Consider the following 26,310-nt stretch of genomic DNA (forward strand, 5'->3'; position numbering starts at 1 on the left):
AAGGATGAGAAGAAGCCAGCATGCCGAGATCTTGGGGAAAAGGTTCCAGCCAGAGGGAACAGTCACTGCAAAGGCTGCTCAGGCCCTAGAAAGAAGACACAGGTGGCCGGAGTGGTGGGAACAAGAGGGAAGTGAATGGAAATGGGTCAAAGAGGTTCGCTGTGAGTCTCTGCAAATTCTAGTAGGGAACAGGAAGCCACTGGAAGATTTTCAAATGGAAAATACAATCAGATTCATTTCCAAAATCTCATTCTGGCTATTATATGGAAAGCGACTGTTTCACATGTGTGTTCAAGGTCCCAGCTCAGTTTTTCTACCCAGCAGCATGTTCCCAATTCATAGGCATAAAAAGATTGAACCTCTTCTTGACCAATGCTGACTAGTAACTCACTGGCCCTTCTACAATTATCTGGAAATTATTTCAAAAATTAAGATTTAAAAATATAATTATTGGCTGGGTGTGGTGGCTCATGCCTGTAATCCCAGCACTTCGGGAGGCCAAGGCAGGCAGATCACCTGAGGTTGGGAGTTCGAGACCAACCTAACCAACACGGAGAAACCCTGTCTCTACCAAAAATACAAAATTAGCCAGGTGTGGTGGTGCATGCCTGTAATCCCAGCTACTCAGGAGGCTGAGGCAGGAGAACTGCTTGAACCCGGGAGGCGGGAAGTTGCGGTGAGCCGAGATTGTGCCATTGCACTCTAGCCTGGACAGCAAGAGCGAAACTCTATCTCAAAAACAAAAAAACATAATTATTGTTAATTTTTTAAAAATTGTATTCAGCTGTGCATGGTGGCTCATGCCTATAATCCCCACACTCTGAGAGGCTAAGGTGGGAAGATCGCTTGAGCCCAGGAGTTCAAGACCAGCCTGGGCAACATAGTGAGACCCTGTCTCTACAAAAAATAAAAAATTAGCCAGGCATGGTGGTATGTGCCTGTGGTCATAGCTACTTGGGAGGCTGAGGTGGGAGGATCACTTGAGCCCGGAAGGTTGAGGTTGCAGTGAGCCGTGATGGTGCCACTGCACTCTAGTCTGGGTGGCAGAATGAGACCCTGCCAAAAAAAAGAAAAAAGAAAGAAAAGAAAAGAATTCCACTCAGCACTTCAATGGGTCAGAATAATTTTCTAAAAGTATTCATTTTTAAAATATGCACGATGTACTTTCAAAAAGCATTTGAAGCCTTTGGAATAAAGCCCACAAGCAACAGAACAACTTAAAAGTTCCCTCTGGGAAGATGTTTACAATATACTGGAATACATGTTACAATATCAGTTTGGAAAAGAAATATTAACATTAAAGAATCTTAAAAGCCTAATTTACTGTAAGGGTTGAGTTTAGCTGCACACACAGCCTCGTCATGAGCTAAGTCCTCATAATGCGTTCATTTTTATCCACATTTATATTTATCTTGCTCCATCCTCTCCCTGGCCCTTCAGAGAGCCACCGCTTGCCTCATTTTGCTGCTCAACGGCACCCCCATCAGACACTGAGCAGAAAGGAAAGACTGGAAAGCCTCGAAATGCTCCTGGTGTGGCAGTTCCAGTTGTGTGTGTGCATGTCTTTGTGAGACGTGTAGTGTGTATGTGTGTTGGGGGGCAGAGGGGAATTCCTGGGTTACAGTGATGCTTAAATTTTATTCACCCATTCTTCTATACTGCTAACAGTGTAGAATCTACACACATATTCTCATTGTCTCTCTCTCTGTGTCCCCTGTGTGGTCAGCAAAGCGCTCAGACCCACCATGTGTAATAGGAAAATCTTAAAATTAGATGAAGAGTCTAATTTCCATGTTTAATTTCTTCATACAGCACTCCTTTGTGCTGTAATTCTGCCAGTGAGAATCCCATTCTTTAAGCTTTTCACAAGGTGAGATGTAAAACTGTCAGACATCTCATAGGTAAAGTTCAAAACCAAAAGCAAAAAGTGCAAGAACAATTGGTGAAACTTCTCATTCTTCCAGCTCGGTGGATTTTAAAAGGCCTTTTTATGATTGTCTGATTAAAGTTGATTGTCGGCTACAAAAATGTGTTATTACAGCCTTTTAAAATTTTAGAAAAACAAAGCACTCCAATTTTTAAGTATTTAACACAAAACTATTGTTCCCATTACTTTCTCCATAGTTCTCACCACATTCACTACCTCCAAGACTATTCACGGCCAGTCCTCACTAGTAGCAACAAACAACAGATTTGCAGCAGATTATGAAAAATGGGGCTGGCAGAAATGCTGAGGAATTTTTGAAGGTTTGGTGGAGGGAGGGGCAGTGGAGAACAGAACTGCTTTAGTTCTTTGCCTGGCTCTTAAAGTTTGTTTCAAATTGCTATGTTGCCCCAAATTATAAATTGCTTATGTAATTTAACGTGCAAAAAGTGGGTGCACTGTTTAAGAATTTTTCATTTGAGTAAATGAGCTTTCAAAGGAAAATCTCAAAGGAAAAACTTTTAAGTAACTTACTTGACTATAAACTGAGCTTTCCAGGTATTCCTAAAAAACATCTTTGACTGTAATAGGTGAAGGCTAGTCAAGTGCATTCTCGATCAAAAGAGAGAAAATCTACATGCTGAATGGAAATAGAAACCTTTTAGCTAAGAGAAAATACTTGGAATGTGATTTAGCATTTTTCCCCTTTCTTTTTCTTTTGGGTAAAGCCTGGTAAGTTTATTCCAGCCTCCTCAAGAAGTGCATCAGCGATCAAACTTGAAATCTGTTCATCACTCACTCCCCAAATAAGCTGTTCAAGCAGAATGAAACCGGCCTTCCTTGCCTCCACGTATCAGTCCAGCAGCTTGTATTAAAATGCCTGGAACAAGCCGGGCGCGGTGGCTCACGACTGTAATCCCAGAACTTTGGGAGGCCAAGGAGAGCAGATCACGAGGTCAAGAGATCGAGACCATCCTGGCCAACATGGTGAAACCCCGTCTCTACTAAAAATACAAAAATTAGCCGGACGTAGTAGCGCGCGTCTATAGTCTCAGCTACTCGGGAGGCTGAGGCAGGAGAATCGCTTGAACCCGGGAGGCGGAGACTGCAGTAAGCCGAGATCGCGCCGCTGCACTCCAGCCTGGCGACACAGCGAGACTCGGTCTCAAATTTAAAAAAAAAAAGCCTGTAACAACACTTCGCTGAATCCAGATAAACGTAAACGCTGCCGAGCACTGTAAGTTCGGTTCTGCCATAACAGGAGTGAAAAGAACGCTCCCCTTTTCCCACACTCTCTGGGTGCCCCTAAAAAGGGATACTAATAATGCCCGTAAGGGCCCATTGGGAGCAGCCAGGACTGCCGTCCCCCCCTGGCCGGTCGCTCGGCCTCAGTCTATCGCGGCTCCCGGACTGCGACTCCGACTCCCGCAGCCCGTTCGTTCGCCCCGCGCCGGTCCCTCGGGAGACCGGATCTGTGGCCCCCGGAACTCCGGCCAGAGCGGGGCCCCACCATGCAACTCTAGTGGAAAGTTCTCGTCGCATTCCAGACCAGACCTGCTACCTACGTTCCACTCGTAGGAACTTCAGGACTTGCAGCGCGCCCGGCCGAGCTCGATTTCCTCCTCTGCGGTGAAGAGGGGAGCCTGCAACGCCGACCCCGACCCGGCTTCACCACGATGCGCACCCACAAGCCAGGCTGGGTACCCTCGGGACGCTTGAGGCGCCGCGGTCAGTGGACGGTAGGTTCGCCTACGCCCCCTTCTCTGGCAGCGCAGTGGGTGGAGGGTGTTTGCAAACTTGTCCAGCAGCCAGGCGCGCCCCTGTGGACGCGCTCCCTCCCCAGAGGCCCCTGCTTCCTCCCGGGAGCCCCCACCCCCTCGCCTGGCCCCCAGCCGGGCGCACTCACCTCTACGCCAGAGCGCGGGGAGGAAGAGGCCCAGCAGCAGCGGCAGCGGGGCCGGCCCCATCCCGGGGCTGCGGATCTGTAATTTCTCTCCGGACGGATGGGCAGATGGACGTCCCGAACCTGTCCTGTCGCCGGCCAAGCGCGCCAGCGAAGCTCCCTGTCCAGGCGGCCCGGGCAGTGAGTGCCGAGTGGCGGAGCCAAGCGGCCGGCGGGAGGTGCCTAGGGCTGGAAGGGGCGGGCCGGGGGCCGAGCCGAGGCCGACCGGGGCTGGAGGAGAGGAGCGGGCAGGGGGGCGAGTCCCGGCGGGCCCAGCAGGTTGGGGTGGGAGGGGGCGGGAGGACGAGGGGGAGGTGTAAAGGGGAAAGGGAGGGGGTTGGAGAGAAGGGGCGGGCCGAAGGCCACCGCTGGGCGGACGGCGGGGAAGGGGGCGGAGAGGAAGGGGAGGGGGCTGAGAGACCCGGAGGGAGCTGGAAAGAGAAGTGAAGGGGAGGGGTGGACTGGAGGTCCACAGCAGAAGGCTCTGGCCGCTGCGCGGGTCCGGAGCCCCACACGTGTGGGTGGGAGATAGGGAAGGACAGAAGGTGGGAGAGGAGTAGAGGATGCCCGAGGCAGCCCCCAGACCCAAGAGGAGGGTCCAGAGGCGCCCCCGCATTCCAGGCTTGGCTGACACGGAAAACCCTGGCCGCGCCGCTCCCAGAGGCCGAGGCCACGGCGGCAGCGCCCCCTGCCGAGCGCTCCTCCACATCCATTCCGCTCGCCGCCGAGCGCTCCTCCACATCCATTCCGCCCCCTGCCGAGCGCTCCTCCACATCCATTCCGCCCCCTGCCGAGCGCTCCTCCACATCCATTCCGCCCCCTGCCGAGCGCTCCTCCACATCCATTCCGCTCGCCGCCGAGCGCCTCCTGGGTACCCGGCCCGAGGTGCGCGACACGGCCCTGGCGTCGAGGAGCTCACCTCCCCAGGGGGAGGGGTTCCTGGGAAAGGACGCTTTGCCGTGGCTCCGTGACGAGCCAGAGAGAGGTGACACTCAAGGAGGGAGATGAACGTGAATGACAAAGTGCAGAGCAGGAGTGGGGAGAGGGGGAACCACAGCACGTTACTCTCATGGACCTCCACAAGGTGTGCAGGGTCCAAGAGGCGGTAGCAGAGAGTGAATCGTAAGAGAAATGTAACTACTTACGCTAATAATGGCAACGGTAACTTAATTTATATACGTAGTTTCTTAAAGGTAACACTTTTAGAATGAATGTATTTTAATGTGGTCCCTTTAACAACATAACATGAGCCCGCTCCTCAAATCTCCCTAAACCTATCAGTGGTTCCTGCTGTCTCTGCATAAGCCAAGGTTCTGCAGTGGTCTACGAGGTTCTACGTGACCTGGTCCCCTTTCCTCTTTGGCCTCATCTCCTTACGCCTCTTCAATTTACGTTGGTCTCGTCAAGCGGTCCCTTGACCCCTACACTGGCTGGACACTTCCCGTAGATTTGGCTACGGGAAGGAGACAGGCAGCCCAGATGGGTTTAGACAGGTTATTACTTACACCGACAGCAAAAGCAAAATGAGTGTGGTGTCAGCTCCATGCATCCTTAGGCCTACAAGATAACACCAAACTGGGTCAGTGTTATCCTATGGATCTACATAATTTAACAAAAATAAATAAATAAATAAATAAATAAGACAACATGAGCCCTGCCGCTGAGTAGCCAAGTCTAAATTACACCAAGCAGTTTTATAGACTTCACAGGAGCCTGCCGCTGTATGCTTGGAGGGAAGCGGGCTGGGCGGTGGAGGGAGGGATATGGAAAGTCCTGCAGTCAACTGAAACGTTGGAGAAGGAAGAGAAATGGCCTTGCAGCAGTCTCCCATGGGGTAGGGATAGGAAACTGCCCACCAGTGGCTCCTCACCAGGCTTACCTATCCCTGCTTTAGGGGAAATCACAGGGCAGTCCAACAAGACTTGGGTCAGACCGTGGTCATACCTTGCCTACATGGCCTCGAGAGATGTGCAAGATTGCCAAGGACACCTCGGCAGAGCTGTTCTCCTGCAATTTCCTTGCTATTGCTCACATATACCAAGCACTCCTCCGCCCAAAGGTTTGCACTGGCTGTTCTCTCTGCCTGAAATGCTCTTCCCCTAGACACACAGCTTCCCAGTTGGCTCTCCTCCAAGTCAGCTCAAATCTCACTTTCTTGTTGAGGCCTGCCGTGTACAATACTCTTCAGCTATCCACCGGTGTTTGATTTACCACCCCAAACGTAGTGGGAGTAAAATGTCAGCCATTTTATTCGATTCCTGAATTCTGTGGATCGGAGGTTTGGACAGAGCACAGGGGAAATAGGTTGTCCTTGCTCCTCCATATCTGCCTGAGACCTTAGGCTCAAATGGTTGGGGATTAGAATCATGTAAAGTAAATTATAACCTGCGGGCCCATGGCTTCTTTTTGCAAATAATCGTTATCGAAACACAGTCATTCATGTTGGTAATTGTGACAGAGATTATGTGGCCCACAAAGCCATGCAATCTGGCCCTTTAGATAAAAAGTTGGCTAACCCCGATCTCAAGGCTCATTCACTCACATAGCTGCCATCTGCACTGGGATGACTTGGGCACTAGGGCTGCAGACTAACTGGAGCACCTAAACTAGGCTTCTCCATGGTGGCCTTGGAGTAGCTGGAAGTCTTGCATGGCAGCTCAGGGCTCCAAGAGCAAGCATTCCAGTAAACAAGGAGGAAGCTTCGTGGCCTTTTATGTCCTAGCCTCGGAGGTCACATAACTCCACCCTACTCTCTTGATGGAAGCAGTCACAACCCCACCCTCATGGGGAGGAGCCATAGAGGTTCAAGCCCAACCTCTTGAAGATAGAAGTGTCAAAGAAGTTGCAATTATGCTTTTAAAAATCTGCAAATGCCAAAATTTAGCTAAACTGTGAGATGTCAGCTCTACAATGTTAATTTTGTACTTGTGCGTCCAAATGATATTGCAATTTAATGTCCTAATTATTCAAGTGATCAGACTACATGTAGGAAAATATGAGCGACAAACAAACAAACAAAAAACAACCCGGACCCCATATTACATAACTAGTTCCAAGGCTGTTGTGCAACTTCAACAAGAAGACACTTACCTGGAACCCATTCTCCAATGCCCACTGTGTCTCCTGTGTCAGCTAAGACTCTGTGCTACAAGTAGGAGCCCCTACTGTTTAATACCTAAGAAAAAGAGAGAATGTTAAAGGCCTGCTGCAGTGTTCATCTAAGGGCTAGGGAAGATTACCCCCACTGATTCAAGTGTGAAAGAGCTGTAACCAAGGTAAAGTGGCATTGTGGTCACAATCTATGTGTCAAACATGTTCAACGTATCAGTGACAGGACTTGAGGCTTCCAATTGAAGGTCCCACAGGAGCGCGCCAGGCCACACACAAATGAAATGTGTGAAGACGTAGTCCTCAATGACCCTATGTCTAAACCCATACCTTGCTTCTCTTTGTCCTCTTACCCTGTCCCCTACCCCTTTCAGCTCTGTCTACAGCTATACCTGTAATTTATTTCCCCCTCCTGCCTCTAGTCTACCATGTAGACCCCCCAGTTCACCTCCCTCAGAAATCTTCTATCCCATCAGCTGGGTACAGTGGCTCACACCTGTAATCCCAACACTTTGGGGGGCCAAGGTGGGCAGATTACTTGAGGTCGGGAGTTCGAGACCAGCCTGGTCAACATGGTGAAACACTGTCTCTACTAAAAATACAAAAATTAGCTGGCTGTGGTGGCGCATGCCTGTAATCCCAGCTGAGGCAGGAGAATTGTTTGAACCTGGGAGGCAGAGGTTGCAGTGAGCTAAGATGGTGCCACTGCACTCCAGCCTGGGCAACAGAGAGAAAGACTCCGTCTCAAAAAAAAAAAAAAAAAAAAGCAATCTTCAGACCACTTTGGCACTTCGGACCACTTTGGCACTCACTCACCCAGCAGCTAGCATCCATACCACAATACTCTAGTAACAGCAGCCTGGTTTTCCTTTGGTGAACCATGCTTCCTACACTCACCTCCCTGTCCCTGGGTCTGGATGTGAGATTCTCTTTGCTGTCTTAAGACCATTATGTGTCCCTACTCTCTAGTCTCTGGCTTTGACTCTGATGTCATTAGACTAGACCAGCCCTGCTTGCTGCAGCCACGTAGACTCCTGAGTCTCTCCTAATTCTCTGAAGATGCAGTGCCTGCATCACGGTCACTCCCTTTACACTATCCCTGCCATGACTTTTGGTAGTTTCGGTACCTTATAAATGGTATTTCAACACCACACCTTCTAAACCCCTTGACCTCTTGTCCTTCATTCAGTATTCTGAGCAATATATTAGAAATGTAAGTGCCAAGTTCTTAAAATTTGCTGGATAACTGGAATGGTGCCCGTAAGAAAAGTCAACTCATAATGCCAAAAATCTTGAGGGAAGTACAAGCATCTTGTAGTTTCTTGCATAACACAGACAGTGCATGGAAGAGACCCTGTTCAATGTGCTGAACAACATAATGGGAGTATAGGTTTAAGGCCTTTGGGGGCATATATTTTAGGTAATGTAAACCATTTGAAATATTGAATCAAACACACATACACAAGTGCCGTCATATAATTGCCTTTTTTTTTTTTTTTTTTGAGACCGAATCTTGCTCTGTCACCAGGCTGTTGTGCAGTGGCGTGATCTTGGCTCACTGCAACCTCCGCCTCCCAGATTCAAGCGATTCTCCTGCCTCAACCTCCCGAGTAGCTGGGACTATAGGTGTGTGCCACCACACCCAGCTAATTTTTGTATTTTTAGTAGAGACGTGGTTTCACCATGTTGGCCAGGATGGCCTCCATCTCTTGACCTCATGATCCACCTGCCTCAGCATCCCAAAGTGCTGGGATTACAGGTGTCAGCCACTGCGCCTGGCCAGTTGTATAATCGTTAAGTGGAAGTTAAACGGTTTCACTGCTAAAAAATTACTGACCAGATCCAACATCTCGAGTTTGTTACAGCAAGAGGACACAATATAGCAAATAGCAGTAAAGTAAGAATAAGCATCTCAGTCAAAGGCTATTCATGGCCAGATAGGCCAGGTGCCAGCTCCTTTGTCCTAATTTCTGTAAGGAACGTGGCAGGATGCACTTTCTCTGTTGGATCAAAAACCATTGATGTGTGCATGGAACACCTCGGAAATGGGATCCAAAATGGAGTCTCAGCTGGGGATTTTTATATTTTGCTGGTCATCGGCATAGTCTTCAGGCATAACCAGCCTCAACAGCAGAGCCCTGTGGCAGGGGGTGGAGGGGTCTCGCTGAGACCAGGTGCAAATCATTTATCTCATTGTTTTCGAAAAGCGAAGTTGATGGTAGTACAAGTTTCCCTGAAGCTCCTCAGACTGATGGTTAAAAAGCAACATTATTAATCAATATGCGTCATGCTCTTGGCCAGGGGTCATTGCCATGCAGGAACTTCAAAACACTTCAAGCTAATTTCAGGCCTGCTGGAATTAACCCTCACAGTACAATCGCTTTTATAGTTGTCGTAAAGTGAAATGGTACAAGTAAAACACTCCATTCAGCACAGTGAACACGATACTGGAATAAAGTATTTCCTTTAGTGGTTTCTTGGAGTGTCTTTCAAGATAATCCATCCAATAGGCTGAAAAACTCATTGGAAGTAAAATCTCACTCTCATCCCATTGGAAATGGGGCAGCACCATTTAAAGATGCTCCTCATTGTGTTGAACAAGGTACAGAAGGCCAGTTGTTGAGCTTTTATAGTTGGTGGGTAAGTGACAACCCATTTAGCATCCTGGAAGAGGCATGAGAAGTGTATCTAAGTGTTACAGTTTGTTAGAAAAATGAGCTAGGGCCAGGTGTGGTGGCTCACGCCTGTAATCCCAGCAGTTTGGGAGGCCAAGGCGGGCAGACCATGAGATCAGGAGATGGAGACCATCCTGGCTAACGTGGCGAAACCCCATCTCCACTAAAAATACCAAAAAAATTAGCCAGGCGTGGTGGCACATGCCTGTAGTCCCAGCTATTCAAGAGGCTGAGACAGGAGAATTGCTTGAACCTGGGAAGCGAAGGTTTCAGTGAACCGAGATGGCACCACTGCACTCCGGCTGGGGTGACAGAGCGAGACTCCGTCTCAAAAAAAAAAAGAAAAATGAGCTAGTGGGCTAGGCATGGTGGCTAATGCCTGTAATCCCAGAACTTTGGGAGGCCAAGGAGGGCAGATCACCTGAGGTCAGGAGTTAGAGACCAGCCTGGCTAACATGGTAAACCCTGTATCTACTTAAAAAAATAAAAAAATTAGCCGGGCATGGTGGTGGATGCCTGTAGTCCTAGCTACTCAGGAGGCTGAGGCAGGAGAATCACTTGAACCTGGGAGGTGAGGTTGCAGTGGGCTGAGATCACACCACTGCACTCCATCCTGGACCACAGAGCGAGACTCTATCTCAAAAAAAAAAAAGAGATAGTGTATTTTTTCACTGTGCTGAGAAGTACAATGGAAGTTGCCTTGTCTGGCACTTGTGTCTGTTATGGAATTGAGAGTTCTGTCATGATACTTCCTTTAACATGCTCAACCACATACTAGGAGGCCAAGAGCCCAGTTTTTGAAATTGTTGGGGTGTAATGATGGAGAACCTAGGACATTTCATTCCATGTGCTGAACAACAGACTGGAAATACTAGTATCCAGCTTATGTAATTTGTTGGGGGGAGGTTGGGGAGGCAAAGTCAGGTTGTGTGTTTAAAAGGCTCAAATCACCACAATCAACTGCATATGGGAAGTACAATTATTAGAGCATGTAGAGGCTGCATTTCGAGAGTTGAACAATAAAGTGGAAGGATCAGTGTCTAGCCCTTATAGCTTTTGGAAACTTGAGACAGTATAGGTACAAAACTCCTTTCACTATGCTGAACAATATCTATGATGTGCAAATGTTTAAACATTAGGGTTCACTGGGGCACTGAAATGATGCTTAGAGGGGTCTCAAGTCAGCATAAAGTCATACTGGAAATACAAAGTCTAGCACTTGAAGATTGAGGGAAAGTGAGATGGTGGATGTAGGCTGGGCACAGTGGCTCATGCCTGTAATCCCAGCACTATGGGAGGCTGAGGCAGGCAGATGCTTGAGCCCAGGAGTTCGAGACCAGCCCAGGCAACATGGTGAAACTCTGTCTCTACAAAAAATACAAAAATTAGCCAGGCATGGTGGTGCATACCTGTGGTCCCAGCTACTCAGGAGGCTGAGATGGGAGGATCGCTTGAGCCCAGGAGGTCGAGGTTGCAGTGAGCCAAGATTGTGCCACTGTACTCCAGCCTGGGTAATAAAGCGAGACTCTGTCTTTAAAAAAAAAACAAAAAGAGAGAGAGATGGCTGCTGAGACCAGCTCGGTCATGGAGACCACAACCCAGTGGGGCTAGAGGAATTAAAGACACACACACAGAAATATAGGGTGTGGAGTGGGAAATCAGGGGCCTCACAGCCTTTGGAGCTGAGAGCCCCGAACAGAGTTTGACCCACATATTTATTGACAGCAAGCCAGTGATAAGCATTATTTCTATAGATTATAAATTAACTAAAAGTATTCCTTATGGGAAACAAAGGGATGCCTCGAAATAAAGGGATGGGCTCTGGCTACTTATCTGCAGCATGAACATGTCCTTAAGGCACAGATAGCTCACGCTATTGTTTGTGGTTTAAGTAAGTAGTTTTCTGCCCTGGGTGGGTCAGGTGTGTTCCTTGCCCTCATTCCGGTAAACCTACAACCTTCCAGCGTGGGCGTCAAGGCCATCACGAGCATGTCACCATGCTGCAGAGATTTTGTTTGTGGCTAGTTTTGGGACCAGTTTATGGCCAGATTTTGGGGCCTGTTCCCAAGAGATGGCAGATGTAGAAGACTCCATTCAGCATGCTGAAGAACATACCAGAAGCACAGAGGTCTAGGTTTTGTAGTTTATTGGGAAACTGCACTTATAATTTATTGGGAAACCACATAATGCCTGTAAGCAACTCCATTTAGTTTCTTGAGCAAAATACAGTAGTCTAAGTGCTTTGTCTTTGTAGTTTTAGAGGAGTTGAGATGGCGCATACAAAAGGATTCCATTCTACCTGCCAAAACCATCTTGGAAATAAGTTTCTTCTTCTTATAGTTTGTTGGAGAAATGGAGATGTTACACATAAGAGATTCCATTTGCTGTACAACACACTGAAATTAGAGGTCTGGCTCTTGTCATTTCCTGGGAATGGCTGGTGATTTGGTGATCTGTCAGGTGGCAGACAACAGGAAATCAACTAATAATAATTTTTTTTTTTTTGAGACAGAGTCTTGCTCTGCCCAGGCTGGAGTGCAGTGGCAAGATCTCAGCTCACTGCAACCTCTGCCATGTGGGTTCAAGCGATACTTCTGTCTCAGTCTCCCGAGTAGCTGGGACTACAGGCACGAGCCACTATGTCCGGCTAAATTTTTGTATTTTTAGTAGAGACGCGGTTTCACCGTGTTGGCTAGGCTGGTCTCGAACTCCTAATCTCTGGTGATCTGCCACCTCGGTCTCCCAAAATGCTGGGATTACAGGCATGAGCCAATGCACTGAGCTCAATAATGACTTTTTTTTTTTTTTTTTTTGAGAGGGAGTCTCCTCTGTCACCCAGGCTGGAGTGCAGTGGTGCGATCTTGGCTCACTGCAAGCTCCTGGCATTCTTTATGGTATTTCTCTTGTTTGCTTGCCACTAGGAGCACAATTATGTCAAAGAAAGAAAGAAAGGAGAAAAGGAAGGCAGGAAGGAAGGGAGGAAGGGGAAAAAATTAAAAAAAAAAATGTGTGTGCATGATGGAGCTGCTGCTAGATTGGTGAGTTTTTGAGTTCTGAATTTCCTTTGGACCTGTGGCCGAGGTTGTAAAACCTAAGCTTGTGGTTGTTTTTGTGTGTAAAAATTAAAAATAAAAAGCCTTTTCCCTTCCTCATAATAGCAAGGTATAGTAATTAATCTTTTATAATATCTTGTTTGTAACTCTTTCTGTCTGTTTCTCAACTTTGGAGACAGGTCACAAACCTATATGTGCCATCTAGGGGTATCTAGTGTAGACACACAGAATTTTTTTTTTGTTTTTGTTTTGAGACGAAGTCTCGCTCTTGTTCCCCAGGCTAGAGTGCAATGGCGTCATCTCAGCTCACTGCAACCTCTGCCTCCTGGGTTCAAGCAATTCTCCTGCCTCAGCCTCCTGAGTAGCTGGGATTACAGGCGCCTGCCACCATGCCTGGCTAATTTTTTTTTTTGTATTTTTAGTAGAGATGGGGATTTCACCATGTTGGCCAGGCTGGTCTCAAACTCCTGACCTCAGGTGATCCACCCGCCTTGGCCTCCCAAAGTGCTGGGATTACAGGCGTGAGCCACTGTGCCCGGCCTTTTTTTTTTTTTTCTTTTAATCACAGTTCTTAACAAACTTCCATAAATACCCAAAAGGGGAAAAGAAATTTGAGAATATGAAAGAGGTTAATAAATAGCCAAATATGTCAACCATTGAAAGGACACCTATTTTTTTTTTTAGATTAAACCACTGATTTGCAACTTTTATTGAAATAAATGTCATTTGTTAAAAACAAGGTTAATTTTGTAACTTGATCTCAACTGTTTTTTTAATAGCAGTTAAATTTTTACATAAAACATTGCAAAACTTCAACTAAAGGCCGGGCGTGGTGGCTCACGCCTGTAATCTCAGCACTTTGGGAGGCTGAGATGGGCAGATCACGAGGTCAGGAGATCAAGACCATCCTGGCTAACATGGTGAAACCCCATCTCTACTAAAAATACAAAAAATTAGCCAGGTGTGGTGGTGGGTACTTGTAGTCCCAGCTACTTGGGAGGCTGAGGCAGGAGAATGCGTGAACCCGGGAGGCAGTGCTTGCAGTGAGCTGAGATCGCGCCACTGCACTCCAGCCTGGGAGACAGAGCGAGACTCTGTCTCAAAAAAAAAAAACCTTCAACTAAAGAACAAATAAAACATTCAGACACAAGTTGACACTTTAAAAATTCTATAGATTTCAACAAATAATGAATGACTGTATATTAATTTATATTAGTCCTGTGGTCAGAATACATTTTCCAGTTAAAACATTTTTAATACATCTCCTGTACGGCACGGATAGCTTCTAGTGGGAATTAGTGTATAGTCTGTTCTTGATGAAGACAACACTAGACAGATGTTGCCTGATATCTGGATAATGCTGAATGTGACAAAACCAGCGAGACGCATTAAGATATTTCTTCTTTTCTTGAACTGTCAGGTCAACTATAAAGCGATGAAGTCCATAGTACAATAGGATATCTGCAAAGGTAGTTATATCCTGTAAGGTAGACTTTATCTTCAAGATATGAAATAAGATCCTTCAACAGGGTGTGGGCTGGGCACGGTGGCTCATGTCTGTAATCCCAGCACTTTGGGAGGCCGAGGTGGGTGGATCACAAGGTCAGGAGATCGAGACCATCCTGGCTAACATGGTGAAACCCTGTCTCTAATAAAAAAAATACAAAAAAATTAGCCGGGCGTTGTTGGCGGGCGCCTGTAGTCCCAGCTGTTCGGGAGGCTGAGGCAGGAGAATGGCGTGAACCCAGGAGGCAGAGCTTGCAGTGAGCAGAGATAGCGCCACTGCACTCCAGCCTGGGCGACAGAGCGAGACTCCGTCTCAAAAAAAAAAAAAAAACAAAAAAAAACCAGTGTGTGGCTATCATTTTTACTGGAGTGACTCTGTATTGTAACCATTGCTGAACTATTGCTTTTTCTTCTGCAGTACTCCCTAGCAAATATCCTTTGTTAGCTTGCTTGACTAGATGAGCTGCTATAGTAGTCAATCCTCTTAGACTTGGACCATTGTTTGTTTGAAGAACTGGAATCTGTCACTCGTCCTGAGCACTTTATTTATTATTCCCCTTACTCAGTCCCAGGGACTTCTCTAGTAGTGACAACTTGGCGGCTGCCGCCATCTTCTGGCGGTAGCTCGTGGAAGAGACCAACGTTTAACTTTTTGAGAACCTGTCAAACTGTTTTACCAAGCAGCTGCACCATTTTACATTCCTATCAATTATGTACAAGGGGTCAAATAACTCCAAATCTTCATAAACACTTGTTATTGTCTGTCTTTTTGATTATAGCTATCCTACTGGGTGTGAAGTGGTTTTGGCTTACATTTCCCTAATGACTAATGATGTTGGTCATCTTTTATCGTCCTTTTTGGCCACTTGTATAATATATTTTTGGCAAAATGTCTGTTCAAATCCTCTGCCCATTTTTAGACTGGGTTGTCTTTTTATGTTGAGTTGTAAGACTTCTTCACATATTCTGGATAACAGACTCTTATCAGATTATTTGCAAATCTTTTCTCCCATTCTGTGAGTTGTCTTTTCACTTTCTTGACAATACATTTGAAGCACAAAATTTAAAACTTTTCTCCAACTTATCAATTTTTTTCCTAGGTTCCTTGTGCTTTAGGTACCATATTTAAGACATCATTGCCTAATCCAAGGTTATGAAGATTTACAGCTATGTTTTCTTCTAAGTGTATAGCTTTACTCTTTTTTTTTTTTTTTTGAGACGAAGTCTCGCTCTTGTACCCCAGGCTGGAGTGCAATGGCGTGACCTCGACTCATTGCAACCGCCGCTTCCCAGGTTCAAGTGATTCTCCTGTCTCAGCCTCCTGAGTAGCTGGGATTACAGGCGCCTGCCACCACGCCTGGCTATTTTATTTATTTATTTATTTTTTGTATTTTTAGTAGAGATGGGGTTTCACCATGTTGGCCAGGCTGGTCTTGAACTCCTGACCTCAGGTGATCCGCCTGCCTTGGTCTCCCAAAGTGCTGGGATTACAGGTGTGAGCCACCGCGCCCGGCAGCTTTACTCTCATATCTGGGTCTTTGATGCACTTAAATTTTTGTATATGGTGTGTAGTATGAATCAAGATTCATTTTTTCCATCTGAATATACAAATATTACAACACTAACTGTTGAAAAGATGCTTCCCTCCTTCATTTGCTTTTGCAAGTTTGTAAAACAACAACAAAATCAACTGGCCTCACTCTGTAACTGAGGGCTGCACATATTGTCTTCCTTCCAAAGAGTACAATATGGAAAGTGGGGAAATGTAACATCATAGTAGAGAAATCTGACAAACACTATCTCAGTTAGGTGATCAAGGTTGACATCAGCAGCGATAAGTGATACTGTTGATAAGTACCTTTGATATGATGTGATGAAAATGACACTTTATGATCTTCCTTCCTGAAATCCATATCCCCAGGCTAATCATGAAGAAACATCAGACAAATTTCAGTTAAGGGATATTCTACAAACTAATGCAGTGGCTTGCACCTGGAGTCCCATCTGCTTGGGGGGTTGAAGCAGGAGGACTGCTTGAGCACAGGAGTTCAAGGCTGCAGTGAGCTGTGTTTGTGCCAATGCACTCTAGCCTAGGCAACACAGCAAGACTCTCTTAAAAAAAAACTGAATAAAGTATGAATTTTAATTACTAATAATGTGTTGATATTTCATTAATTTTAACAAATGTACTATACTAATGTAAAATACTAATAATAGGGAAACTGGATGTAGAAACTGGGTATAGGGTATGTGGGAAATTTTTGGACTAGCTGCAGTTTTTCTGTAAATCTAAACTTTTTTTTATTATTATACTTTAAGTTTTAGGGTACATGTGCACAATGTGCAGGTTAGTTACATATGTATACATGTGCCATGCTGGTGTGCTGCACCCATTAACTCATCATTTAGCATTAGGTATATCTCCTAAAGCTATCCCTCCCCCCTCCCCCCTCCCCCCACCCCACAACAGTCCCCAGAGTGTGATGTTCCCCTTCCTGGGTCCATGTGTTCTCATTGTTCAATTCCCACCTATGAGTGAGAATATGTGGTGTTTGGTTTTTTGTTCTTGCGATAGTTTACTGAGAATGATGATTTCCAATTTCATCCATGTCCCTACAAAGGACATGAACTCATCATTTTTTATGGCTGCATAGTATTCCATGGTGTATATGTGCCACATTTTCTTAATCCAGTCTATTGTTGTTGGACATTTGGGTTGGTTCCAAGTCTTTGCTATTGTGAATAGTGCCGCAATAAACATATGTGTGCATGTGTCTTTATAGCAGCATGATTTATAGTCCTTTGGGTATATACCCAGTAATGGGATGGCTGGGTCAAATGGTATTTCTAGTTCTAGATCCCTGAGGAATTGCCACACTGACTTCCACAAGGGTTGAACTAGTTTACAGTCCCACCAACAGTGTAAAAGTGTTCCTATTTCTCCACATCCTCTCCAGCACCTGTTGTTTCCTGACTTTTTAATGATTGCCATTCTAACTGGTGTGAGATGGTATCTCACTGTGGTTTTGACTTGCATTTCTCTGATGGCCAGTGATGGTGAGCATTTTTTCATGTGTTTTTTGGCTGCATAAATGTCTTCTTTTGAGAAGTGTCTGTTCATATCCTTCGCCCACTTTTTGATGGGGTTGTTAAACTTTTTTTTTTAAAAAAAGTTTAAAATATTGGCCGGGCGCAGTGGCTCACGCCTGTAATCCTAGCACTTTGGGAGGCCAAGGCGGGAGGATCACGAGGTCAGGAGTTCGAGACCAGCCTGGCCATCGTGGTGAAACCCTGTCTCTACTAAAAATACAAAAATTAGCTGGACGTGGTGGCGGGCGCCTGTAATCCCACCTTCTTGGAAGGCTGATGCAGGAGAATCGCTTGAACCCGGGAGGCGGAGGTTGCAGTGAGCCGAGATTGTGCCACGGCACTCCAGCCTGGGCGAAAGAGCAAGACTCTGTCTCAAGAAACACACACACACACATAAACAAAAGTTTAAAATATCAATTAGGTATATTTGTATTTAACTTTAACTGTTTCATGAATCTTTGTTTCTAACCTTTCTCCTATAACCCATTCTTTTTTTTTTTTTTTTTTGAGACAAGGTCTTGCTCTGTTGCCCAGGCTGGATGGAGTGCAGTGGCGCGATCATAGCTCACTGTGGCCTCAAACTCCCGGTTCAAGTGATCCTCCAGACTCCCAAGCAGCTGGGACTACAGGTGCGCACCACGCCGCCAGGCTAATTTTTAAAATTTTTCTTTTGTGGAGACAGGGTCTCGCTATATTGCCCAGGCTGGTTTCAAACTCTTGGGCTCCAGCAATCCTCTCGCCTGGCCTCCCAAAGTGCTGGGATTACAGGCGCGAGTGGCCGCTGGGGTTCTTAACGTGGGTCTTTGAATCGCCTCAAGAAGTGTCTCTGAATCTGGGAATTGCAAGCAACGTTTCTGTGAGGACCTTCACACAGTTCATCCACTCTTCGAAGAGTATGGACCGAAAAAGGCATAGAGCATTCACTGCACGTAGAGAAAATCAGCAACCCCTGCTCCCCACCCTCAGCCTGAGGTGCCTACCTCCACGTGGGGTCAGGAGGCGGAAGCGAAACCAGAAGAAAAAACCCTGAGATCTATAAGGCAGTTCAGGTCCCTAGTGACATGAACTAAAGAGAACTTGGACGCCAGGACTGTAGCAGACAGAATCCGGCTTCGGGGTTCGCATCAGTCGCACGGAAGGTGGAAATAGCCCCCAAGTTGTACCCCGCCGCGGTCTTCCCTCAACAGCGCAGGCGCCGGGACTGCTAGGACGCCGCGCGCCTCCCGCGATGCCCCGCCCCGGCGCGAGGCAAGACGGGAAAGTCAAGATGGACGCGTCCATTTGAACGTCTCGCACGCCTTCCTGCCATTAGCACTCGAGCCCGCTGCTGTTGCCCGTTCTTCCTCCGGAATAGGGGAGGGAGAGGGAATGAGAAGCTGCTGTGGCCGAAGAGTCACTGTGAAGGACCCCGCCGCTGCCCTCGGGCCTCCTCGGCCCCTGCGCCTCCGGGGAGCAGCCGGGGCTCGCCGCGCCTGACGCGTCCCGAGTTATACAGGTGCGGGCGCCGTACCGCAGCACTTGGTGGTCTGTCGCGCGCCGCGTGACTCCCACCTGTCCCGAGGCCGAGCCTCCCCTGGTGGCCGTAGGTCTGGAAACCCGGGGGACTGGGAACCTGAGGGACTGGGAACCCGAGGGACTGGGAACCCGAGGGAGGGCCTTGAGCGTGCCCCGGGGCTGAGGGGGCTCCTGGCCTGCGGGCTGGGGTGCTCCTTCCGGCTCCTGCTTGCCAACCTCTTTCCTGAGCTGTGCGCAGCATCCCATGTGCAGCCTCAGCTTCTAGACTGGCGTCCAGCCCCTCTGAGCTGTTTTTCTGAGCCTCGGGCTCTCAGCCTGTTTTCACTGTCCTCTAGAAAGGCTGGGGAAGCTCTTGTGGAGACTTAAGCTCCCGTTAGTGTGCATTTGGGTCTCTCTTTTTTTTTTTTTTTGGCAGGGTAGTGTTTGTGGGAATCATTGCTGATACTGTTATTTATAGCATATAAATTTAATAGTATTTTTACGTGTAGCTGTTTATGTTGCACCTAACAAGTAAAAACATTTCTAAAAGTTTGGGGTACTGAAAAAGTATTAAATATGTGGCATTAATCGGTACAAAATGATAATTCTTTAACAATTCTGTAATTTTCTCTCAAAGTTATAAGAAAATAACATTATAAAATTGCAGAACTAAAGTTTCATAAAGTCAAAAGTTCGTTGATGTTGGTTATTCTGTTGAATAAAATATAGGAAGACCAGCTGAATTTTGTTTTCTTTTAAGGTTTTTTTTTTTGTGGGGTTTTTTTTTTTTTTTTTTTTGAGGAGTCTTGTTCTGTCTCCTAGGCTGGAGTGCAGTGGCGCCATCTCAGCTCACTGTAACCTCTGGCTCCCGTGTTCAAGCAATTCTCTGCTTCAGCCTCCCAAGTAGCTGGGATTACAGGCGCCCGCCATCACTGTCTGGCTAATTTTTGTATTTTTAGTAGAGATGGGGTTTCACCATCTTGGCCAGGCTGATCTTGAACTCCTGACCTCGTGATCCACCCGTCTCCGCCACCCAAAGTGCTGGGATTACAGGCGTGAGCCACCACGCCCTGCCCCTTGTAAGTTTTATAAGGCACTTTTTACTTGTGTTCCAAGTTCAAGTGTCCCAGTACTCATTTATTTCTAGCAGGAGGAAGAACAAAACTTGTGTCATGTTTTGTGACATAATTATATCCAGAATAACTTTTCTTTTTTTTTTTTTTTGAGACGGAGTTTTGCTCTTGTCCCCCAGGCTGGAGTACAATGGCGCAATCTCGGCTCACTGCAACCTCTGCCTCCCAGGTTGAAGCGATTCTCTTGCCTTAGCCTCCCAAGTAGCTGGGATTACAGGCGCCCACACCGTGCCTGAGTAATTTTTTTTTTTTTTTGTATTTTTAGTAGAGACAGGGTTTGACCATGTTGGCCAGGCTTGTGTCAAACTCCTGACCTCAGGTGATCCTCGCGCCTCGGCCTCCCAAAGTGCTGGGATTGCAGGCGTGAGCCATCGTGCCTGGCCAAGAATAACATTTAATTCACAGCAAAATAACTTTGTGGCTTTGGAGGAGCTGCAAAGGAACTACATAGGCTTTGGGTGTTTGTGTAACCATATAGGACTCTTGCCCTATGAGCAGCAAGTCAATACAGGGAAACAACGGGGATTGCAGCAGATAAAGTGTTTTACTTGCAGGGCCACCGAACTAGGAGACTGAGGAAACTTCAAGTCAGCCTCCCCAAAGAGTTAAGGTCTAGAGGTTTTTTTTTTGTTTTTGGTTTTTTTTTTTGAGACAGAGTCTTGCTCTGTTGCCCAGGCTGGAGTACAATGGCATGATCTCGGCTCACTGCAACCTCCGCCTCCTGGGTTCACGCCATTCTCCTGCCTCAGCCTCCCGAGTAGCTGGGACTACAGGCGCCCGCCACCAAGTCCAGCTAATTTTTTGTATTTTTAGTAGAGATGGGGTTTCACCATGTTAGCCAGGATGGTCTCGATCTCCTGACCTGGTGATCCGCCCGCTTTGGCCTCCCACAGTGCTGGGATTATAGGCGTGAGCCACCGCGCCTGGCCCAGAGGTTTTAAAGAGAGGGTAGTGGGCTAAGGTATTGATTGGTCAGAGAATGAAGGATGAAGTCATAGGACAGAGAGATAAACCACATTCTCATGCTAATGTGGTTCCTTGATGGGGTCTTAAGACTAGCTTGCATCATCTCAAAAGTCTTAGGCTCCTAACATTAAAAATGCTGTCTATAGGAACATGGTATATATAAACAGGTACAGGAAAGTGGATCAAAGGGCAATCTAATTATGCTTATCTGTACTTTTGTCTAAAGCCTGGCTGCTTCCTAACCTTGTGATGAAGGCTTTAACAGTTCATCCACATTTTTTTTAGTAATAAACTGTACTGTAATAGATTAATAATTAGATTAATTAGATGTAATAATTAATTAAAACCTAGTACCCTTAAATCTGCAAGCATAACTGTTCCATGGCTAGAGTTATTCATGCCTCGGTTCTTTGGGTTTCGACCAATAATTGAAATTGATTGTAGTTATATATTTAGGTGGGATTGGGGGTGTCACAGCTACTTAAGACATTTGAAAACCTATGTCTTTTGTAGATTGGTCAGCTGAAAGCAGTTCAACCTCTGATGAATTAGAGTAATGTGTGGTTTTTTATTGTTTTATTCCAATATGACAATGATCCCTTAGATGTACTTTTCAAATGAGGTTCTGGCATCTAACCAGAAATGACCTTAAATGTTGAGAAGCCATGTAGTTATGGGGCCATAGAGTACAACTTGTCTAAATACTTCATATATAAAGTATGGAAAAATTAGCGTATAGTAGTGGGAAACACAGGATAGGTGGTGCGGGACATAAGTACTTGTTGCATCTCAGTGGTTTCCTATAGTGGTAACTGTCAGTCTGTGGCTAAAATGTGATAATTGCAACTGTCTGAATCAGATCTAGAATGCCCTTTTATGTTATGACCAACTTATATACTTACCAGTCTGATATAATTACTTGACACCCATGTTAGGATTAATGACTTGTGTGTTTATGGTATTTTTATTCTAGTTTTGAGTCTGGAAGCTGACCAGAATGTGTTTGAATTCATACAGAAATAATGTTGATATTTGGAACCCATGTCGAACTTCTATGAAGAAAGGACAACGATGATTGCAGCAAGGGATTTGCAGGAATTTGTTCCTTTTGGTCGAGACCACTGCAAGCACCACCCTAATGCTTTGAACCTTCAACTTCGCCAGCTGCAGCCAGCTTCTGAATTATGGTCTTCTGATGGTGCTGCTGGCTTGGTGGGATCCCTTCAGGAGGTTACAATCCACGAGAAACAGAAGGTTCCATTGAGTTTCCCATTGTGTTTTTGAAATGTAGAGTGATATAATCTACTTGTAATTTAAGGCTACTAAGATGCAACTGAGAGATCGGTGTGATGCCACTTCTAGGGTAGAGTTAAGGTGTGGTAATTTCAATAAATGTTGAAAATAATGACTTTATTACATTGTCATAGCGACTTATTTAGATACCCTCTATAACTTGTGGTTTTATTTATTTTTTATTTTTCAATTTTTTTGTTTGAGATGAAGTTTTGCTCTTTTTGCCCGGGCTGGAGTGCACTGGTGCGATCTCAGCTCACCGCAACCTCTGCCTCCTGGATTCAAGCGATTCTCCTGCCTCAGCCTCCCGAGTAGCTGAGATTACAGGCATGTGCCACCACGCCCAGCTAATTTTGTATTTTTTTAGTAGAGGCGGGATTTCTCCATGTTGGTCAGGCTAGTCTCAAACTCCAGACCTCAGGTGATCCACCTGCCACGGCTTCCCAAAGTGCTGGGATTACAGGCGTGAGCCACCACACCCGGCGAGTAATAGTTCTTAAGTAGGGGAATGAGATGTTAAGTGTGTGTCAGAAAATGAATCCCTCCTGCCTTATTCCATTGTCATATCCCTTTGGGATACTAAAATCTCGGGGAGGGAAAGCCTATGTAGTTACAAATGGAAACTTCTCTTTCTTCCATTCATTTTGGTGGGTGGGACAAAGGAAAAGAAGGTGAATATATATGTGATTGCGAAGCAGGAAGTCTGCATTTCTGCGTGAACTCCCCGAGTGATTCCCACGTGCACCTCACTGTCCTTTCCCTACCCTACCTCATACACTTAATATGTCCTTTTAGTCTCCCAAGCATGTGATTTGACTTTTGGAACTATAGAGAAGGTGTACTTTTTGTTCGTTTTTGTTTTTGGCAGAGTAATATAGAGGAATAATATAAAACATTCAATATAGAGAATTATTGAGTAAATTCTTCATGTAATTCTGTAGTGTAATGCATATATCCACATCCTCTGTTAATCAGTGTACCAAACTTTGTAGGAGTTGTGTTTGAATTGAGTCTTACTCCATGGGCAAATAAATTTTGTTCCAGATTTTTGAAGAACAAAAAAAGAGTGCTTGAATATGTTTTACATGTGTTAATTTTAAAGGAAAGCTGGCAGTTAAGGAAAGGAGTAAGTGAAATTGGAGAAGATGTGGACTATGATGAGGAACTCTATGTTGCTGGAAATATGGTGATATGGAGCAAAGGAAGTAAAAGCCAGGCATTGGCAGTTTATAAAGCATTTACAGTTGACAGTCCTGTTCAGCAGGTGAGTTGATTTGAATTTTAGCATTTGATTCACTATTTAATGCAATTTAAAAAAAGTTTTGTTTTAAAATTTAACAGAAATGATAAAACCAGCATAATGATCTCAGCAGCTGGGTGTACGTTGTAACATGACATAATGTAATGTGAAGATAATGGCAGGAAAATAAAAATTTAATTTTATTTTATATATCATCACTTTTTTTACACTCTCCTTTGTCACTTTAATGGTAATCTTTAAACACTCTGTCCTTATGTAATTCAATTTGTTATTGCCAGCAAAAACCTATAAAACATGAAGAGTACAGAAATATTTTAACACATGATTACTATAATTGATTGCAAAGATTTGAATAAATAAAAATCGTGGGATTCATAATGGTAGAGAGAAAGGAAAAAATCTGCTTTGCAGCCATTGCAGTTGGCTGTTATAACTAACTGTTCTGAAAGTTGATAATGAAAGGGAAAGAATTAAGCATTTGCCATATTTTTTCAGGAAGACATGCAGTTCATCTCCATTTGATGAAGGAAAACTTGTACTTAGAGAAGAATGCTAGCTAATAAATGTAAAAGGAATTGTAGAATTAGAATATCACCATTTTGTAACCTCCAGTGCAATAATTGATTCCAACAAGGATTGTAAATGGATACTAACACTGTTGGTTGAAAGAATATTACCATGGCACCAACACATCACCCTGTGGATTACCTGATAATCCACAGGAACAAATGTACCTCTACTTTGGAGTTATTTGTCAGTCTCCACCTCAATCAAGTGATTGAGTTTAGCATAATTAGTAGTGACATGAAGGAGTATTATGTGCTTCTAGCTATAATACAGAATGAAGTACATGATGTCATCTAAGTTTTCTTCCCAAAAATATGAATATTTAGACCTAACTTCCTGTTTATAGGAAATATAGGCAATAGAGAATTATATTTTAAAATACCATGAGATAAGGAAATAGATAGCTAGGAATGGCTAAAGCTTTATTATTATTATTATTGTTTATTTATTTATTTGTTTTTTGAGATGGAGTCTTGCTCTGTCACCCAGGCTGGAGTGCAGTGGCATGATCTCAGCTCACTGCAAGCTCTGCCTCCCAGGTTCATGCCATTCTCCCGCCTCACCCTCCCGAGTAGCTGGGACTGCAGGTGCCCGTCACCACACCCGGCTAATTTTGTTTTTATATTTTTAGTAGAGCTGGGGTTTCACTGTGTTAGCCAGGATGGTCTCGATCTCCTGACCTTGTGATCTACCCACCCACCTCGGCCTCCCAAAGTGCTGGGATTACAGGCGTGAGCCATCATGCCCAGCCAAGCTTGATAATTATTAAAACTGGCTCATGGGGATTCATTATCCTATTCTGTTTACTTTGTATTTATTTGAAATTTTCCATTATAAAAAGTTTATAGTCTACATTCTGGTTTCTTTAAAAAAGTCACGGAGAAAGAAAAAAAGATGGGGACTGTTCTACATTGAAAGAGACTAAAGAGACATCACCAAATGCAGTATTTTTTGATCCTTGTTAAATGAACTTTGATTGAGTCCTGGTTTTAGAAAACTAGCTAAAAAGATATTTTTGGGGAAAATTTGGGAAAGTTGAAAATTACTGGCCAGTAGCTGATGTTAGAGAAGTATTATTTTTTTCTCAGGGATGATGATTTTATGGTTTTATAGGAGAACATCTTTATTTTTAGAAAAGGCATGGTGAAGTATTTAGGGGTGAAATGTCATGATGTGTGTGCAATTTATTTTTAGACAGTCAGCATTCCCATTCCAAAAATCCCATATGTACACAAATGCACACACACAAACAAATATGGCAAAATTTTCATGATTGTTGGATTTAGGTGAAATATGTTTGCTGCATTATTTCAACTTTTCTTACTGAAAATTTTTATAACAAAAAGTTGGAGGAAGAACTAATGCATTTATTGTAGTTGAATTAGGGTTGACAAGAGGTTTTGGAGGCTTTGACTAATGTTAAGTTTCATTTTTGTAAATGCTGAAATCTTTGTATCTGGATACTGCTTCCTCCCACTCCTCCCGCCTAACATTAACTATTTCCTGATGAGTACTGTATTGTAACTATTTATTGGAAAGGATAAACTGAATCATTATTCCAACATTTGAGGGCATATGTGAAAGCATTTGTGTCCTGGAGTGTTGAAGCCAGTGATCTTTTTGATGGTAATTTTTTTCCCATATAATTCATATAGTTAGTATAGATGTGAAAAGTGCATTTGATGATATCTAAGTAGTTCTTTGCTTCTATATCTTCATCTTAATTTCTCCAAGAACAGTTGCCTATTTACTAGATTCTATGGAAGTGCAGTTAGATATATTATCTCCTTTATCTTAAGATCACTTGTAAGTGTAATTGTAAGATTTGGAATTTCAGTCTTTTGATCTGGAAAATATATTGTTACTTAATCTTCTTGCTAATATGGAGAAAGATAATTTTCTATTTTGTTTATGAAATAATATCAGGTATATGTGACTCAGATTTTATCTGTTCATTGTTTTACCTATCCTGCAAGTATTTTTTTTTTTGGTTGTTCTTTTTATTTTTTCATTTATTCTTTTTGTTTTTTAATAGAGATGGGGGTCTCACTATGTTGTCCAGGCTGGTCTTGAACCCCTGGGCTCTAGTGATCCTCCTGGCTTGGCCTCCTAAAGTGCTGAGATTACAGGCGTGAGCCACTCTGCCTGGTCTTCTGCAAGTATTTAGTCTCACTCTGTTTCAGACATTATGCTGGGGCTGCTGGGACTACAAAGGTGAATGTAGTTTCTGCCATTGAAGGACTCATAACCTAGAAAGGAGAACAAACAGATCACCTGAAATGCTGTATTCTGAATGCT

The 26,310-nt window shown here is 44.8% G+C and overlaps 2 protein-coding genes and 1 pseudogene across 6 annotated transcripts in view; 1 reads left to right on the forward strand and 2 right to left on the reverse strand.

The window, feature by feature from the left end:
* MERTK (MER proto-oncogene, tyrosine kinase) overlaps positions 1 to 4,628 on the reverse strand; it is a 132,783-nt gene extending 128,155 nt beyond the window's left edge. The window contains exon 1 of one of the 2 annotated variants that reach the window (XM_034953551.3): positions 3,831 to 4,628. In XM_034953551.3, the coding sequence (XP_034809442.3) occupies positions 3,831 to 4,608 (778 nt within the window). In that variant the 5' untranslated portion in view covers positions 4,609 to 4,628. Of the gene's footprint in view, positions 1 to 3,489; positions 3,761 to 3,830 lie in introns of those variants that run through there. The other variant, XM_034953552.3, reaches the window with a different exon arrangement.
* A 2,161-nt stretch (positions 4,629 to 6,789) lies between these two features.
* Positions 6,790 to 16,637, reverse strand: LOC117979227 (eukaryotic translation elongation factor 1 epsilon-1-like; annotated as a pseudogene).
* A 1,769-nt stretch (positions 16,638 to 18,406) lies between these two features.
* Positions 18,407 to 26,310, forward strand: part of ANAPC1 (anaphase promoting complex subunit 1) — a 118,081-nt gene continuing 110,177 nt past the window's right edge. For 2 of the 4 annotated variants that reach the window (XM_034953559.3, XM_034953560.3), the window contains exons 1-3: positions 18,407 to 18,793; positions 21,909 to 22,145; positions 23,287 to 23,448. In XM_034953559.3, the coding sequence (XP_034809450.2) occupies positions 21,933 to 22,145; positions 23,287 to 23,448 (375 nt within the window). In that variant the 5' untranslated portion in view covers positions 18,407 to 18,793; positions 21,909 to 21,932. Of the gene's footprint in view, positions 18,794 to 21,908; positions 22,266 to 23,286; positions 23,449 to 26,310 lie in introns of those variants that run through there. The other 2 variants (XM_055107421.2, XM_034953562.3) reach the window with 2 other exon arrangements.

This window comes from Pan paniscus, chromosome 12 (genome assembly GCF_029289425.2).
Source record: "Pan paniscus chromosome 12, NHGRI_mPanPan1-v2.0_pri, whole genome shotgun sequence".
In the NCBI taxonomy this organism is placed as follows: domain Eukaryota; kingdom Metazoa; phylum Chordata; class Mammalia; order Primates; family Hominidae; genus Pan; species Pan paniscus.